The 18642-nt window shown below is 38.2% G+C and overlaps 1 protein-coding gene across 8 annotated transcripts in view; it reads right to left on the bottom strand.

Annotated features, from left to right (window-relative positions):
* Positions 1 to 2375: 2375 nt before the first annotated feature.
* LOC119655579 (zinc finger protein 135-like) overlaps positions 2376 to 18642 on the bottom strand; it is a 57063-nt gene continuing 40796 nt past the window's right edge. For 4 of the 8 annotated variants that reach the window (XM_038061513.1, XM_038061517.1, XM_038061520.1 and 1 more), the window contains exons 4-13: positions 7684 to 7896; positions 7355 to 7497; positions 7179 to 7296; positions 6707 to 7031; positions 6482 to 6646; positions 6144 to 6420; positions 5963 to 6084; positions 5755 to 5900; positions 3803 to 4167; positions 2376 to 3727 (exon numbers count right to left, since the gene is read on the bottom strand). In XM_038061513.1, coding sequence (XP_037917441.1) covers positions 3482 to 3727; positions 3803 to 4167; positions 5755 to 5900; positions 5963 to 6084; positions 6144 to 6420; positions 6482 to 6646; positions 6707 to 7031; positions 7179 to 7296; positions 7355 to 7497; positions 7684 to 7896 — 2120 coding nt within the window. In that variant the 3' untranslated portion in view covers positions 2376 to 3481. The remainder of the gene's footprint in view (positions 3728 to 3802; positions 4168 to 5754; positions 5901 to 5962; positions 6085 to 6143; positions 6421 to 6481; positions 6647 to 6706; positions 7032 to 7178; positions 7297 to 7354; positions 7498 to 7683; positions 7897 to 18642) is intronic. The other 4 variants (XM_038061515.1, XM_038061518.1, XM_038061516.1 and 1 more) reach the window with 3 other exon arrangements.

The raw sequence follows: 18642 nt of genomic DNA, 5'->3' as shown, positions 1-18642 counted from the left end.
GGTCTATCCAGTTTCAGATAAAACCTTTTTCTGCATCAGACAAGTGTCTGTGCCTATCACACATTACAATGTCGCGTCGGACAAATGTCTGTTTCAGACAAAATCTTTTTTCCCGCATCAGATAAATCTCTACGCCTGTTTCACACATCAGTTAGATAAATGTCTGAGTCAGCATCAGATATCAGACAGTCAGACGTCTGCGTCGAATATATTTCTATTTCAGAAAAAATCTTTTTTTCTTTATTTTTGTATCAGACAAACGTGGATTTGCCGTGTGCGTGACATCAGCTCATAATACACATACGGCAGACACTTACACACGCCTACTTCACATAAACCATCTCCCAAACCAAGTTGTTATAAAGTAATTATAATACTTTCATTTTTATGGTTTCCCTCAATTTTTTGGATGAAAATACAAAAGTGCTCGCTAATTTAAAATACGAATGTTTTAATAAAAAAAAAACAAAAATGACAAAGGTTCATGTTGACAGTTCAATATTTTGCCGCATATCGTTTCGCAGTAATAAGTGCACGACATCGTTGAAGCATGGAGTTAACAAGCCAAGCAATCAAATCCATTGAGTCTCTCCCACTCCAACTCAATAGCGGTTTGTAGATCCGTTTTGTTTGTGAAATTAGGTTTACTGATTGATTTGATTTCTCAGAGATCGTCGATGGGAAATCAGGGTTTTGGGCAGCACATTGTCGGCCAGTCAATCCTTCGTTATTCAAGCCAAAAGTTTCGGATAATAGTGTTCACCCTTTGGCCAATTTCTGCGAGAATGAGGCAGCATAAATCTCGAAAATAATTTACAATATTTAGTTTCAACAAGAAAAACAAGACCGTCATAAGGTTTGCCAAAAGATAGTCGAATATAACTGACCCTACCCAAACGCTGACCCTCCACTCAACGTGCTATTTCGCAAATCATAAACTTATGCGACAGTTTTTCCGATATAAAGGTACGACCCCATCTACACTACCCGACGCAGCCACAAGCTGTACTGCCTGTCAAAATATATTTATATCATTTTGTGGGTAGCAGTACACACCCCTGAACGACACTGCGCAGTGCGAGTTCCTGGCAGAGAATATTTGGCAGTGTCGCGTGTCATTTCCATATAATGAACTCAATTCATTGCTTCAATTTTGGTTTGCATCCACCTGTTAAATGTCATATGCATTGGTTTGTAGTTGGCTGCCGCGTTAGTGCAATAGAGGCATGCCCGGCGAGGCGTCGCGGCAGCTGTGATGAATGTAGTGTCGCGTCGCGTAGCGTATATGGGGTCGTACCTTTAATTGTAAGTTTTGTAGGCATACAACCGCCATATGCAACATAAATAAAAGCAAACCGAAAAGTGATGAAAAGATTGCCCAGCTTCCACGGGTAGTTGACGTAATCTGAAACATGAAGATCCCTTCACACAATATGGATAAGCAGGTCCTGGGCTTGAGTGGATTTCCTCGGACGTCTGCTACCGTTCATTCTTGCAAAGAAGTTCATGTCACGGAATCGAACTTCGATATGCAAGTGCCCTCTCACTGAAACCTTTTCTACCGTCTCAGGTAATTGTGTTCGAACAACACGATCAATTGACGATGAATTGAAAAATTACTTTGAACAAGTTTTTTCCACCGAAAAAATTGAAGAAAACGGGAAAAAGTTCTAACGACAACAACTTAGAGCCATATCGTTACTGTACTGATCTGACCAAAAGCTTCCAACCGAAATATTAGAGAGAGAAAAACATAATGATCCCCCTATATAAAATCTAAGCTTCAAAATACCTTTTATTTTTTTAATTTTGCGAAAGTATAGACCATAATGAAAGGTTTAAAAGAAATCACACTATTCTTAACAGTTTTAGTAGGTCAAAATTATGTTTTTCGCGTAAAGTCACTGCACTAGTATCACATTGAAGTGAATAATCCGCCATACTTAATACATAAGGGAACATACTAAGAGCTGTGCACAAATTGAACCGTCGTGCTCTCATATACTCTTAGCTAGGGATTACACAAAACTTCCGATTTCCAAATAGTTATTTGCAAGTGAACTTCTGTGTACTTGTTAAATAATACTCGACTTTCACTGTAAAGCCAGATATAGAAACGCACAATTATCGATGTAAAAATGAATTAACTGCTCAAATGGGCATTGCAAAATTTAATTTTGAACCTCTGAACCTACAAATGGAACTGCCATATAAGTGAGCCCAAAGTTCATAACAACAAAACACAGAGCCTTTCATATATGAAGCGTCAAGCTTCCAGTTTCCCTAGTTTGTTTAAACGAATGTAGAGAATATAGCACATAGGCACAAACTGGGCTCACACAAAAAATCGAATTATTGAAATAAAATAATTTGTATTGTGAAAACAAATATATTGCATGCTGGCAATCTCCGATTGGATATCATCTAATTAAAACAGTTTTAAACCGATTAAGAATCTACTTTAAACTTACAATTTATTTACAACGCTTCTAAAGTTATTGTATATCTTAGCTTCATTATATTAAATTTCTGTATCGGGTTTAAGGGTAAGGATTTTAACGCTATTTTTTATCAAATGCGGTTAATAGTAGTGACAGGTTCAGCGTTTTCTTTTATCCTTATTACATAAAAATATATTCCAGTAATGATCTTAAATGTGCAATTTCTAATTAAATTCACTGTCCATTACATATAAAAATAGGTTTACTATCTACTATGTATTCTTCGCGATGTGACTTATTATTTCCGCGTTTGCAGCTAGAGTTTATTCAATGGACTACATTTCCCGTAGTGGGTAACAGAAGAGCAGTACATGAAATCTATTATTCTCTTAGCTTTGTTTTTCTTTATTTACACTATATTCTCGTATATCCATCTGGGATTCGATCACAAACACTTCTGGGCAGATAATGTCCCACTATTACTCGGAGCACTTCCGAGCACTATACCTCACTGCTTCTTACCCTTGTTGCATGGATGGCCACATAAGTTTTTTAAATTAGTTCGTCATAATTATAAAGAATTACTGTTAGGGCAGATGATGTACCATGAGTGATTTAATTAAAATAGGGAATGGTACTTTGGTGATAAGTTTGGTGAACTCAACTATTAACTTCTAACACGGAACAGACGAATATAACGATAACAGACCATCTCGTACTATTCCATATATTTAGTTAATAAATCAAATTACCGACTTCCATTCCAACATCAACTTTGGAGATTCACCAGGTAACACAGTAGTTTGCCATGTTTCTATCTTTCAACACAATATGAGTTTAGTTACTTATCAAACCATCCCTGATACAAGTTTCAGTAGCTTTGAGGCATCTTTGATTCAATTACATACAAACTTAAAGCCATCCATAGCTCAACACGCAATTCAAAAGCTAACCTCTCAAATCCGAAACCACCATACAACTAATGTTCACACGTAATGATTACTTCACGTTCTTGTACATAAAAGATACATTTCACGATTTCACTCCAAGTTTTGTGCCTCTTGGGGTATATTGATTTCATATTTAATAACCTGTGCCGTGTTTGTGCCTTGCAGAACCTGCACGTGTACTGGCTGGTTTCCAATCAGCACCTCACGAGTCATCGTATGCTGCTGCGTTTGAGCTTGTTGTGTTTGTTGATTGGCTAGCTGGGCGTTTTGTTGTGATTGCTGCTGTTGCTGCTGCTGATTCAATGCTTCCTGTTGGGGGGTTTCGCTTTGTGTTATCTAATTTTCATTAAAATAAAATCGAGAACCACTTGTTAAGTAACAACCCGATTTCAATATTATTCATAGTCTAACCTGTTGGGTATTTGGTTTCGTTTCCAGATGTTGCCGTTGATGTAACATGAGATGATTCTTTTGGAAGAAAGCCTTTCCACACTCACAAACGTGGGTACGAAGGGTACATGAACCATTCGGATGTCGGCGGTTATGTTGTAAGAGGCCATGTTTCGCCGCGAATCCTTTTCCGCAACTCACGCAAAAATGCGTTTTCGGCTTAGGAGCACTCTGAATTGGTTGCACAGCCGTCATAACATTTGCCTGTTGTGGAGTACTCTGCACTACAGCTTGACTAACTACTTGCCCAGTTGATGAAATTATTTGTACTGGTACCGCATTTGGAGACACCACAGTTTGATTTGCTGCAACCACCGTCGCCATACCTACAGTTAATTCACAAACAATTAGATTCAGCTTCAAGGCGAAACGAATTTTCATTATAAAATCTAGCTCAGTCTTAAAAACAAGCATCATTTGAATGAAACCAGAACACCTTAATAAATAATTATTAAATCCCATGCCGTTGCTGGGAATTTTGTTTTAGAATTTAATTGTATTTTTTTATTTATACTTTTTTCCTTTAATTTAGAGTAACTTAAAGAGCAATATTTTAGGGAGTGGTGATCAATATTAATTTATTTAAAAAAAAGGTAAGATTTTCAAACTACTGTAGAGAGCTTCCTGAGGTGTAGGGATCAAATCTTTCAAAATTCTCTTAGCCATTATGTTGGAGAGTTTTTATTAGCGAGGTAATCAATTTCCTCCATTATTGTTCTGGTCTCCAAATTTTTTTTCTATAGATCAACATTGCGGAATATCAGCATTTAATACTGAGACCGATGAAGCAAATTAAAGTTGGATGGTTTGCCAGAGTCACATAGTTGAATCCCATAAGTCCACGTAGGCACCGATTTGTAGATCATCCATCCGTTAGTTTAGGTTGCTGATTTTTCCCCTCAATGTGTCTTTTCAGGTGAGTCGTTCCGTTAAATACGATACTAATAGATTATGAAAGCAACCGGAGAGTAATAATTTGATTCTATTCAGGGGGTAGTACGCTTTACCAATTTCAAAAAATTGATCTTTATACAACTTTCGATAGCAAATTCTCTCAAGAATGATTTGAAAAAGATCAGAACGTTTTCATTATAGCTGATTAAAACAAGCGCGCTCCGTATGCTCACATTCACGTACGTTGTATACAGTCGCGCAATTGCTTTGCCCTATATAATATTACCGTTATATTAATTTTATAAGAACTTGTATTTTCAAAATTTTGTCTCACTTTGAATTTCAGAGCAAAATTCTATTTCGTCGTGCGCTCTTGTATTTTTTAGATAAAAATGGACAGGAAAGATTCGAAATCTAAGCGAACTCGCCCATTTGAACCAAAAAGGCGAAAATTTTCAGAAAATCAATACATTGATGCAGTTAATACCAATTTTATTGGTAAACCGGCCGAAAAACTTACATAATCAAATAATACATCATCTCTTGTGAAGTGTGAATAAACCTCAAATTATTGCATTCTGATTTTTTTAATAGTTTTTTCTACATTACAACCATAAATAAAATGTAAAATTGGTAACGGTGATTTATCATTCCGCCAATACGGGTCATACATGCTGACAAGAAGCTGGAAATGGCAATGAATTAATCCTAACTTTATCTGGGCGTCCTTCCGTTCCAAAGAAAAAAGTAGATAAAAACGGTCCTTAGACAAAACTCATCATGAATCTCACTTCCCGAAAAAAAAAATCACTACTCAGTAAGACGTGACATTGTTAAATATTAATTTGGTTACGCTATAGGTATGGTTTCATTCCACTTACTGATGTAACTATTGACTATTAAACAACGAAACTGTTCTTTGCTTTGCTCAGTTGAGGCCTACTCCCTTATATTTCATAACATTTGCTTTGCTTCATTTCTATATTTTTTCTATTTACAATTTCCAGGATGATTTTTACCTTGATTTATATTCGAAGGATTTAGAAAATGGCCCGGCAAAGCAGCAGTTAATGCGCACAAGTCAGTCATTAAGCTTTTGTCACCGGTATGCAGTCGCAAATGAAGAGCCAAAGCTTCACGACTATTAAAGGCACTCCCACATTCACTGCAAAATACGATATAGATAGGTTTCAATTTTTTAAATTGTAGGTAATTAGTAATAAATACCGGCAAGCGTATTGAGGCCTGCCTGCAGAGTCTGAGGCTGCGATGGTTGTCACTAAAGCATTGTTAGGATTACTAACTACTGTAACGGTTTGCGGTTGTTGCTGTTGTGGTTGATGCTGTAGCTACAAATGGAGATTTCTTATGAGCCCTTCATCATTGCAATAAATTCGCTTTATTCTACATTTACGTGTATGGTTTGTGCCTGTTGTGTTTGTGATTGTTGTTGCTGCTGTTGTTGTTGTTGCTGCTGCTGCTGTTGTTGCTGCTGCTGTTGTTGTTGCTGTTGTTGTTGCTGCTGTTGAGTTGCAGCTACCACGTGTCCCGCCACAACAGTTGTACTGGCAGAGTTTGGATTTATGCCTCCGTGCATCATTCGAATATGTTGATTTAATTCAGCCTTTGTTGGAAAGCCATCACCACATCCGGTGCAAGGGTAAGGCTGATCGCCAGTATGGATTCTTAACAAATAATAATACAAGTGAGTTTAGCTAGAAGGAATTATTTTAAGAAAATTTTTACCGCATATGAGAAATTAAGGTTCGTTTTTGCAGGAATTCCTTCCCACAAACTGTACAAGAATGCGGCACCTTTCCATGAATACGCCCGTGATTTACCAGCTGAAACTTCCTAGGGAAAGTAGCACCACAATCTCCACAAACGAAAGGGTTTAAGGAACCATGAAATCTGTTTGTTTAACAGAAAATTTATTTTTTGTTCCTTTATTATTCATAAGTACAAATTTACCTTGAATGCATAATAAGGTGATTTTCTTGCGCGAAGCTTTCTCCACATTCTTCACAAACATAAGGTCGTTCTCCGGCGTGGAATTTACTATGCGTGACTAAGTGTCTTTTCAGGGGAAACGATCGACCGCATTCCTGGCAAACAAATGGCCTTTCTCTGCTATGCACTCGTGAATGAGTTAGAAGATGATGTTTCAAAGTGAAACTTTTCTTGCACTCACTGCACTGATACGGCCTGTCAGTCGAGTGCAACAACAAATGTGTATTTAGACAGTGCTTATGAGCAAAACTCTTCCCGCAGTGAACGCACACATGAGGACGTTCCCCTGTGAATTCATAATGAGGATCAAATATTTATAATAGATGAATGTTCCCAGTTTCGACAATTTCAAAAGACCAAACTAGCAACATTTAAACTGGCTTTCAATTTCGACAAAATCCTTTCAAAATAACTGAATGCACATATATCTTACCAGTATGAACTCGTGCATGGGTAGTTAAATGATGCTTCAACAAGAATGATTTTCCACATTCTTCGCAAGAATAAGGTCTCTCTTTCACCACTGTGGTCGCAGTTTGAGTTTGCTCTGGCTGCAAATAAAAGAATATTTTACTCTTATATCGTGATTGTCTTTGAGTTTTTCCTTACATCTGGTAGTTCAACTTTAGGTGAAATCTCTAGGACCGGTTCCAATTTGCAGTGTGTTGAGGAAGTCGCTTGAGAATCTTCGGTGTCTTCTAAACCTTGGATTACTTTCTGAACTTGTACAGATATTCCTGGCAAAATGTCATCTATCGATAATAGAGAGCATAATACAGATCAATACTTCGGAAATTCTCATAAAGAATGTGCAGGGCTTTGAATGGGTTTGAACACAGTAAATGAATAATTAAAATAATTACAAGCAGACAGCTCATAACCAAAGACAAACCATTCATAACGCTGCTTCAATGATCTTAACATCATACTATACGAACCTGCATGTTGACCGTCTGCACTGGTAATCGCATGATTTTGGGCTGATGCCGCCATAGCCCGTTTCATTAAAATTTCGTTGCATTCTTCAGCAGTAAGGTGCAGCGGGCCAATGGGACTGAAATGTGTCTTACCTCCGCTTGTGGTGGTCAAGATCGTTTGTGTTTTTGTATCAAGGATGCCATTTGCTATAGAATGAGATTGATCTGATTGATCTATCAGAACAATACATATAAAGATCGAAGAAGAGAGAAAAGTGGATTTAGAATTTAGAAGAATTTATCACTAGCAAATAGCACGAGAACGTATGCCACTAAATAACATCTAGTGCTAAAGTGCATTACACCAAATTAAATTTCAACTTAACTGAAAATAATCAATTATCCATTACAACGCAGATAGTGGACAAAGTCTTAAATGTGTAGTTATCATTAGATACTTTACCCTAGACAAAGTCTAGGTAAAAACTTTATTTCGGTAAATAAAATTCGATTAGAATCATTTTTTAAATTCTTCCCTTTAAATCTGTCACCAACTTAGATTGTCATATGCATATCCTCTATACTGTAAACTTTTATGAAAATTTCCAGTTGAATCAAACATTATAGCTTTATTCCTTTATACCGTGGAAAACTGTTACTCAGGATCAATTTCAACGATAGAAATCATTTTCTACGATTTATAAAAGAAAAACAAATTAATTTCTGTTTTTGGTTAATGTTAACGGAGATCTTAATATATTAGAAAAAAATATTTTTACATTATTTAAAAACAAAATGGCGCTTAGCTGATTCAATCAAGACCCTTTCTTCAATTACCTCCACGGTTTAAAGTTTGGAGTCCGTAATTTTTTATCTACAGGAAAAAAAAAACCAAAAAGTAGACATAAAAATCTAGTGAAGTACGTAGGATTTGTTGGAAACATTGATTTTTAACAAAATGGCGTCAATTTGATAAAACAAAAATTTACTTTTTTTTCCGAAACAAAAAAATTTCTCTAAAATCGGTCAAAAAATAGTTATATCTTAGTCAATCGAGAAATTCTACATACTTCACCAGAAAATATTATACAGCTACAGTTCAAATTTGGATTTGATTGATTGAAAATTAGATGCGTTAGAAATTCATATTCATATTCTACCTCTAATCTACGAGGCCTACGTCTTACAGTAAGTTTTCAAAAGGAACATTATTATGCTTCCCATTCTTTCTTGGTGAAAAATATTCTCGCCGGGCGTCTCTAGCTACTTTAGGGGGAGCCGCTCAGGCTGCGCTATACGCGTGGCATCAGCAAAATTTATAACAATAAAATGCCATTGTAATACCAAGCTTATTCATTAATTGCATTATATCATCATAAGTATCATTGAGATAAATTACTACAAGGTTCGCAGCAATATCGAGTACAGTTTTGCTATTAGAACCTGATTAAGGACCCATTGACCATCCAATCGAATTAAAACTTTTGTCCTAGCTTGCTAGCTTGGAGTAAATCTACTCAAGCATCGCGTTAGTGCCTCATCTTTGTTAACCAATTTATAATAAAGTTTTACTGCCTTTAAACAATTTTATGGCATAAATAGGTTTATATTTACAAGAAGGTGACCATATCACGGAGCACTACTTGAGGATGCTTCTAACGAAAGAGTTAAAGAGAATTAAGGAGGGAAGCAGTTAAGATTTGAGGAGTGAAACAGAAAGCCTGACATTAGTGAGTGGTGTCGAAATGCGGTTTAATGTCGAAAGTGACTGCGAGGTCTTAAATGTAGTTCGGATTTGATAAGGAATATCTGTCAATAGAGTAAGAAAAGGAAGTGGTTTTGAGCCAGTAGGGCATGAAACAACACTTGCTTATGTTTAACGCTAACCTATTAGCAATTAGTAAGGAAGCCAAAAAATTTTATGAAAGGAGGAGATAACTTGGCGGGATTGCGAAAATTTCGAATGTGGGACTAGAATGGTTTGATGTTTTCGCGCTCCACTGAAGCACTGGCCAGATTTTCATTTCTGGACTTAAGTATAAATATTTTGACAATGGAACGCAGTTTTGAAAAGAAAAATCAGAATGGTTTCCTGAAGACAGGAAATTTTCCTAACAGTAACGTTTTGAACCAGACTGGTTAAAATCGCAGACGTTACAAGGAAAGAATACAAACAGGCCTTCGAAATTAGCCTCACGAAAATTAAACTTGCCAAGGGTGGAGTCGGTTAAGAGAGCAAAGGGAGATTATAGTCGCCACAGATGATAGAAGAAGGAGAGAGAAACAATGATGGTCGAACTTCTAATGATCTGCCGAAGAAATCTTCTTGAAAGACAGCTGAAATAGGGAAAATATACACAGGATACGATAATATACGGTGATAGAATCATAGGTGCAAAAAGGGGACAACAAGGGCAGTCTTCTCTACCTAATTCTTCATTAGCAATGAGTAACTCTCAAATAATTTTGTTTCCATTGTAGTCAACCCACAAGAAGATAAGATAGCGAAGATCACTATAGTTTTAGCTAACCGCTCGAATAAGGAATAGCAAGAAACATTTTAACATCACACCTACTTATTAATTGCGGGTTGGTACATGTCACAACTAATTCAATAATACTTTTAAATTGAATTGTTAGTTATGTGGATTGGAGACAATTGGGATGTCCGATTGTGAACCAAAAAAGGCTGACAGTATTTTTGAACGTTTCCAAAGGGGGAATGATGAATCTGCGAAAAATTAAAAATTCAACAAGTCGAAATACCGGAAGCTTTTGCTTTAGTTATAAAGGTTTGATGTTCATCTTACGTGAGAAATTTTCTATGCATATTTTCCATTGGTATATTATTAAAACCCCAAAATGTTCCTTTATATTTTTTCAAACTACAAAATGAACGTTTATATTGCAGACATAGATATTATGCATATTCTAAACAAATGAACATTACCTATTACCAAGTATTGTACATAAAAATTGATCATACGCATATTTCTGATTTACTTCGTATACAAAAGCTTACATATGTACATAAACGGTTCGTTTATTAAATATCGTTGGTCTAATGTACAAATATATCTATCTGAATTAGACACCACCCCCAAATTTCATTAGCATATACATATAAATACATATGTACATATGTCTATCTCGAGTAATTGATATTGATATACAAATGATTAAAAAACTAAAACCAAATGTTTCCTTAGGACCCCCATTCATATGAACTCACTTTGTTGTGATATTGACGAATTTGATATGTGATGCTGGCGTCATACATGTTGTCTAGTGCACGAAATTCGAATAAATTGAGAAACTTTCATCTTCTATACCTTAGTTAATAATAGTTGAATTTCCTTCAAACTTCCAAAGTTATGCCTTGTGTTATGTTAACTTTTGTACTCTTAGCGTGAACGTAGAATGATTTCCAGGTAAATTTATAGAATATGGTAATGTACTATTATTAACTTTATTTGTGGAGAGATTGGAACCTGATTTTTTTTGGGGTTAATGCAGATGATAATAAAGCCATAGGATGTTCCAACACTTTGAAAAAGAAAAGAAGAAAAAGATGACTTATCTCCCACGAAAAAAATTTACAAAAACTACTCCATCAACCACGATAAACCATATTTGGTAACAAATTTTACCTAATACTAGCACTAAGTGTCAAGTATTTAGGCTCCGACAATCCTACCTACTTAAAAACTAAAGGGGCACTGGTGGTGGTGGCCGGTGGTAGGTCAGTGGGAGAATCCGTCGAATACTCCCCGCAACATCGAGCACGTATACAGTATGGTGTACTTCTGCATGGTTTGAACCAGACTGTGCGAAAGTCCCAGGACATCATGGGAAGCCGTGAGGGATTTAGGTACAATACCTGTAGCTGACGATATTATGGGAACTACAATCACCTGCTCGAGACGCCAAATTTCTTTGATTTCCCGTTCAATGTTGCTATTATGGGGGATAGCAACATCAGTAATATACGCGGAGCGTCCCGTCTTGTCAACTAACAGTACGTCAGGCTTGTTGTGTAGAGTGTGGCGATCAGTCAGAACTTGTCGGTCCCAATACATGCTGTAAGCAGAACTATAAAGTACTGCTTGCGGTTCATATCGGTAAACCGGACATGTCCCCGTGATCAACCCATGCTTGTATGCAAGGTTTTGATGAATAACCTTACATACAGCATTATGCCTGGTGATGTATTGCACCGGTGCCATAACCGTACAGCCAGAAATGAGATGGTCCAACGTCTCTAATGCCGAACCACACATTCTGCACTGATCGTTCTCCACCCGTTCTTTCATGATGAGCTTTTTATAAGCTCGGGTGGCGACCACGCCATCCTGAATGGCACACATGAACCCCTCCATCTCAGCAAAAAGCTCCCCAGCACACAGCCATCTGTTCGACAGATGCAAATCGACAAATGGCTGCCAAAGACAATTCACGTGTTTACTGTGCATTGCCTTTGACTTCCATTCATCGATCCGCTCTTGGTCCGACTTCACCCAACTCAGAGGATTGAAAGATCGATCCTTCAAGTTAAGTGGAGTCAGTCCACAGTCTGCCTTACAGACAGCCGCATGGAAGGGACTCGCCTGCTTTTTGCTGTAAAAATAAGCACACAGCGAGTCGACTTGGCGATGATATTGTGCCGCCACGTCAACCACGCCCCTACCTCCGATGTCACGAGGCAGGTTCATCCGCTCCACGGCAGACTTTGGATGATGCATCCGCAATTTGGACATAGTTGTCCGTATCCGCCGCTGGACGTTTTCCAGATCGGTCTTCGTCCACGGCAATATTCCGAATGCAGTGAAGGGGTAGCGAATATATTCAACGCGCTTATTTTATTCTTCCCCGAGAGATGCGATTTCAGCACCAGCTTTGCACGTCGCAGGAATTCGGACAGCAGAGCATCCTTCAGATCGCCAACTGAAGCATGGGTTCCTTGCAGAATTCCTAGGTACTTGTAGAAGTCTGTCTCGGTCATAGCTTCGATGTGGAGGTCACTAATGCTATGTCCGGCAAGCGGCTCGTGATGTCCTTTGCGGATGGTTTTTATTCGACACTTGTCTAATCCAAACTCCATCCGAATATCACGGCTGAACATGTCTATTATTCGCAACAGACTTCTAAGATGGTTGTCAGTACCAGCATACAGCTTGATGTTATCTAGGTACATCAAGTGTGTCAGTTCGCAATTAGCACGTAGGTCATACTTTATTGCAAAACCATGCCCTAGCGCTTCATTCAGTAGCCATGAAAGGGGGTTCAGTGCCATACAAAACCAAAGGGGACTCAACGAATCCCCCTGGAAGATGCCCCTCCGTATATGGATGGGCTCTGAGGTATTAGCACCCTCAGATGTACGCACCGATAAGGCAGTATGCCACCCGTCCATGACTGTCGCCGAAAACTTTATTAGTTTCGGATCAATGCGATACAGATGTAGGATGTCGATTAGCCAGGTATGCGGAACGCTATCAAAAGCCTTGGCATAATCGATATAGCAACTGAAGAGGTTTCTTTGGCCTATAGTTGCTTGTCCTACAACTACCGAGTCGATAATGAGTTGCTCTTTGCAACCCCTTGACTCGACTCGGCAGCCCTTCTGCTCCTCGGACAGAATGTTGTTGGTCTAGAGATGCGGAGTCCTGCACCGTGTCCTTCTTAGGGATAAGGTAGGTAATCCCCGCAATGAGGAAAGGTGGAAATTCCTCCGGCCGACTCATGACCTCATTTATACTGCGTGCCAACCGACTGTGCACGCTGGTAAATTTCTTTTACCAGAAATTCTGCACCCGATCCAGACCTGGGCCCCTCCAGTTCTTAGAGATGTTTATGGCTGGTCGAACTTCCTCTTCGGTAACATCCGCAAACTTCATGCCAGGTGTATTGGCATGGCGGGTGCCTTTGCCGGTGATCCACTCAGCATGCTGGGCAGGTAACCCCCAAAGTCCACCCCAATACCCTTTCGCTTCCGTCACCGAGAACTATATTTTCTGGGCGCTCTTGTGGGATTCGTTGAGAGATCTGAAAAAGCTCCGCTGGTTCCTCGCGTATGTTGCATTCTGGACACGTCTGGAATAACTTTCGCCATACCGTCGTAACCGACTGCATATGACAAAAAGTTTCTGTTTTAGTGTGTCCAGAATTTCAACAACGGGTGTCTCACAGAGGATGGCATAGTTCCGGTAAACCCTCTGCACTTTATTTCTCACCCGTCGGCTAGCACTGCCAGTGCTGATCTGAATCAGTCTAGCAATGTCCTACCTCAGCGAGTCCCATCGATGCTCCAGACGAATTTTCCATGGTGGATCTCTTTTGTCACTCAAACCAATAACACGAAAGCGTATCTTCTGACCGTGCAATCTGATAGCCGCAACTGCACCACAATACACAAGTGATTGTAGTTGCAGCACCGACATATCAGCACACAGTCGAGATGCAATCTCATCATTGGTTTGAGATAGAATTCCCGGAGTTGCTGGAGATGCATAGAGCCTGGGAATACCTGGTCTATGCAAAGGATCCATATCCGAGAATTATATACACGCTCTTTGGAATTCGTCCCGAACCTCAGCTGGACGATGGAGAAGAGTGCTTCGGCGAGTACTAACTATTACCTGCAGTGCGGCGTGGTGTTGTTGATGCCGCCGCCTCTATCCCCATCGGCTCTCGATCACCAGTTTCCCCGATGACTTCAAGTCGAACACGCTCCCTGATGGTGGCCGGGATTGTGTCGCTGCGAGTAATAAAGCGGTACTGGTATGCGACTCGCTGCACAGTCACGTACGCGAATTGCGGGAAACGCTCGACGAATCTCTGGTGCAACAAGGGGTGGTAAGATGTTGTACCCGCCCCCGCCGTTATTTCGTAGTAGGAGCGGATGATGAAGAGGTTCATTTCTTCAGTCCATTTCATCCGCTTCCTACGCGAACCTGCTGAAGTGGACGCTACAGATTGTGGCGAAACAGCTGTTTTCATTTTTAAGGGTTTGTGTAAAAACAAACTTTTACTAAAATCTATTTTCTATCTGTCTATCGCAGGCGCTTTCCTCGGAACAGGATACACCTATTGAATTCAAATTTGATTGACATATTCAGACGGAGTCCCCACACAAATGAAGGATGGATGCAATTTTTTCAGGAATGTAGTCAAGTGGAGTATTAGACGAAAGGTCTCAATTAGTACTTTACGAAACAGCTTCAGGTTCGGCGTGGGTTGCAAAGTAAAAGAGTGAGGGGTCAAAAAGTTCAAATCTGAAGTGAGATAGAACTCGTTCTCAGAAACGACCTAACTTAAAAAATTGGAAAAAAATCATGAAGATGCTTCTAGCTATATATTCTAGGCCTCAAAATACATTTCATACCAATCTCGGTTCAAATAAAGTTGATAATAGTAGATATAGAACTATTAGTTCAACTTTCCAGAAAAGTCCCTTTTCAATTATCCTAGGATTACAAAATTCACATACACCTAAAGCACAACATATATAGGACTTAATACTAGACAGTTTGAGAGGAATCCTACTATTATTAACAAACTTATAGTAGATAAAAGTTGTCTTTTCCATGTGAAGGCACCATAGAATGCCAGCATCAGTACAATATCACGTTCATATACAGTTGCGACCTAAATAATACAGTGAGAGAAATTTGCTTAGCCACACAGTAATTTCCAAAGAAAGAACGGTAAAACGCCGGAATTCGAAATTCTATTTATGTAACATTATGTTCTGGAGCCTACATTTCATATGATGAATGCAACAACAAAATTTAGAATATAACGATATTCCAGTTTCAATATATGCATTCGATGTCACTTTTTTAGTGCGAAATTTGCTTAGCGGCAGTTCTTTTGCAAGCGTCGTGTCGATGAGCTCTCCGGCAATTCTTAGTGTTTTGAAAACATTTCGAAGAAACTAATTACTTAGGATTTTTTCAGGCCAATAATTTCAATTGAAAAAAGCGGAATATTAAAGTGGCAAGGTGAAAACTCCTAAAAGAAGTGGAAAAAGGCAAATCGTGATTTTAAAAGAAACTAGACTTTGAACTTGTTAAATTTTTCACTGAATTAATAGATCGGAGGAAATGATAGAAAATTCTTTTAAATTTTGAGAGAAACACGGCATTTCCAATTCAAATTTGCAGAAAACATGAAGATACACCGCCGACAAATCAACATTTTCAAGGAAATAGCCACTAGAAATATATTAAACACCATACAAATTGTGTCGAAATTTCAAATTTTAAATTGAAAGCATCGAGTTCAAAAAGAAATCAAACCGAACACAAACAAGTCGGAATACCAGAAGCTCGCACTTTGGGTATAAATGTTTTGTGTTGTGTTCATCTTATGTAAGAAACTTCAATGCACATTTTTTCTATCCTTATGCCATATAGCTACAAATCCAACATAATCCTTCATATTTTTCCAAACTATATGCCATACGTACACATTACAGCCATAGATATTATCCTCACCCTAAAAAACAAATACTGTTCATCATATATATGCACGTATATAAATTGATCGTACCCATATTTCCGATTTACTTTGTGCACAAAAGCATACATATGTACATAAATAGAACGTATATTAAATACGGTTGATCTGAATTAGACACTACCCGCAAACTTCATTAGCAAGCATATACTATATACCTACATACACACACAAAACCTTAAAAAGCCCAGCCTACATTTTCTCACAAAGCTGTCAGATAGGATTATGTCAAAAATCATATAGCTTGGACGGGAAAGTGATATGACATTATTTCTAATGAGAAAAAAATTAATCTAGACGGACCTGAGGACGTAGCTGCTATTGACAGGGTCTTTGTGCAAATTATATGGGGAGTATATTCTTATTACGGTAATTAACTGTAATTGTGTTAAACAAAATGAAGGAGAAAAGGAGAAAAATTTATTGGAACCATGGAACCAAGATAATGACAGTATTCATGTAAGAAAAACGTCAATAAAAATATTCCCTCCCGTATTGAACGAGAAAAGGCAGGACCAAGCCTTAATCCAATCGCAAATGTTAAAGACAGTTTAGTAAGAGCTGTCTACGCAAATGGTCGGCAGTATTTAGCAGTAACGGATTTAAAAATAGCAATTTTGCAAGGGTGGTTGGATTTGGCAAACATCAGCAAAACAATTTTTTTTTAAAAATTAACAAAGTTGGTGCCCAACTACTTACTAGAAACTCAAAATTCTCAAAACTATCGATCACATTTCGATATTTTGACAATTGTAGATCGGCTAAGCAAATTTCACTTCATATTTTCGAAAACTGCTATACTGCTTTTTTTCAAATTGGAGCATGCATTTTTTAAGTATTAGTATATATTTTTATTAAATTAAAAACGTGTATATCTACTTCATCAATGCAATGTTTTATACTTTACTCTAATAAAAAACCTTGCAGCTAAACAAAGTTCGTCCACTGTAGTAATGCTACTACCGCATATACATACATATTTTATTGTTTAATGACTTCCATTGCCTCCTTTGTTTTGCTTTCTGCTTAAGAAACTGTTATACAGGGTATTTCAAAACTATCGGACAAACTGTAGGTAAGGCGATTCCTCATATAATTCTAAGCAAAGAATATTAAAATCTTTTTATCGATTTCTTCACCCTTAAGCTGCCAAAGGCATTTCAATTTCTAAAAAAAGTCGCCGAGTGTGCACCACTAAAATTATAATAATCCGAAAATTACGAGCGAACTAGAGCATTGGAATAAAGATTGAATTGTTGTTAGGACTGTAGGATACAAAAGTTTACTCTATACTGGGTAGAAGGAAAAGCTTTCTAAATGCAAAAATTGTGTTTTTCTCCTCCAAAATTATCCTCTTTAACCTTTTTCTCAAATTTTGACATAGAGAATGTGCAACATTTTCTAATAAAAAAATGAATCTCAGTTTCCCCCGAAGTATTGTTGAACAATACTGTTACTGAAATTACGTATTGTTTTGATAACATTTTGGTTGATATCTTTGCAGCAGCATAACTTTAACGTTCACGATATTTTTAAGAAAGGATGTAATGTCCAAGAAATTATGTGGCAGTGCCCCAACCTAGTGAAACTATAATACATGCTGCGTCTTCTGTTAAGTACCACATTGTCTAACAAATCGACCGGGACATCGCGCGAATAAAGATTTACTGTTAATCGGCTTGAAGAATATAAGGCCCCGTAAGTTGATCATTAATTCCTCCCCAAGCTTTTGAATTCCATCGGTTTTGATAGTATTCTTCGGGGTTCAATCCGTTAGTGACTACTTTTTTTCTTCAGCCTTTGTTTCGTTCACAAGCGGAGTCGGCTCGTCGTGATCGGTTTCGCTCTATCGAATGCCTGATCTGGGTGCAATCTTGAGGCTTTCAAATCCCCATCCAGCGTATCAAGCCACCGTTAGTGACTAATGCGATCATTTCAACTCCGCCAAGTGGTAAGAAGTCACAGACAAAAGAAAGGGAAATTGGCGACGTAGATGTTACTGGTTTAACCAGTATATGAAAATGGGTTCGAAGGCGGCGGCAGAAGAACCCACTGCGGAAGAAAGCGAAGCACTTTTGGAATGACGACATGGATGTGACTGCACCGGACACAAGGAAGCAGTACAATGTGAGGACAAACTATTAACCCTCGTGGGACCACACTGGAAACACCAGACTCTTCTGTCAGTTATGTGGAAAACAAAAGAATGCTCTTGCGGTTTGGCCAAATTAAACTCCAGCATGCCAAAGCCTCGTTCTATCTGCTGGCAAAGCTGCCGTTACACTTTCCGATTCAATAGAATCTGTGGCATTGGAACGATTAAAGGGACCACGATCTTTTGCGATGAAAGATCCATAAAACCGAGAGCTTATGCCCTGATGTCAAGATTGTTAGAGGCGACCATGCTAAGTTCTGCTCCCAAGACCTAATAATTATACTCATCTGACAATAACAAAGGCG

This window comes from Hermetia illucens, chromosome 4 (genome assembly GCF_905115235.1).
Source record: "Hermetia illucens chromosome 4, iHerIll2.2.curated.20191125, whole genome shotgun sequence".
Taxonomy (NCBI): Eukaryota; Metazoa; Arthropoda; class Insecta; order Diptera; family Stratiomyidae; genus Hermetia; species Hermetia illucens.
This window is presented reverse-complemented; position numbering and strand designations above follow the sequence as displayed.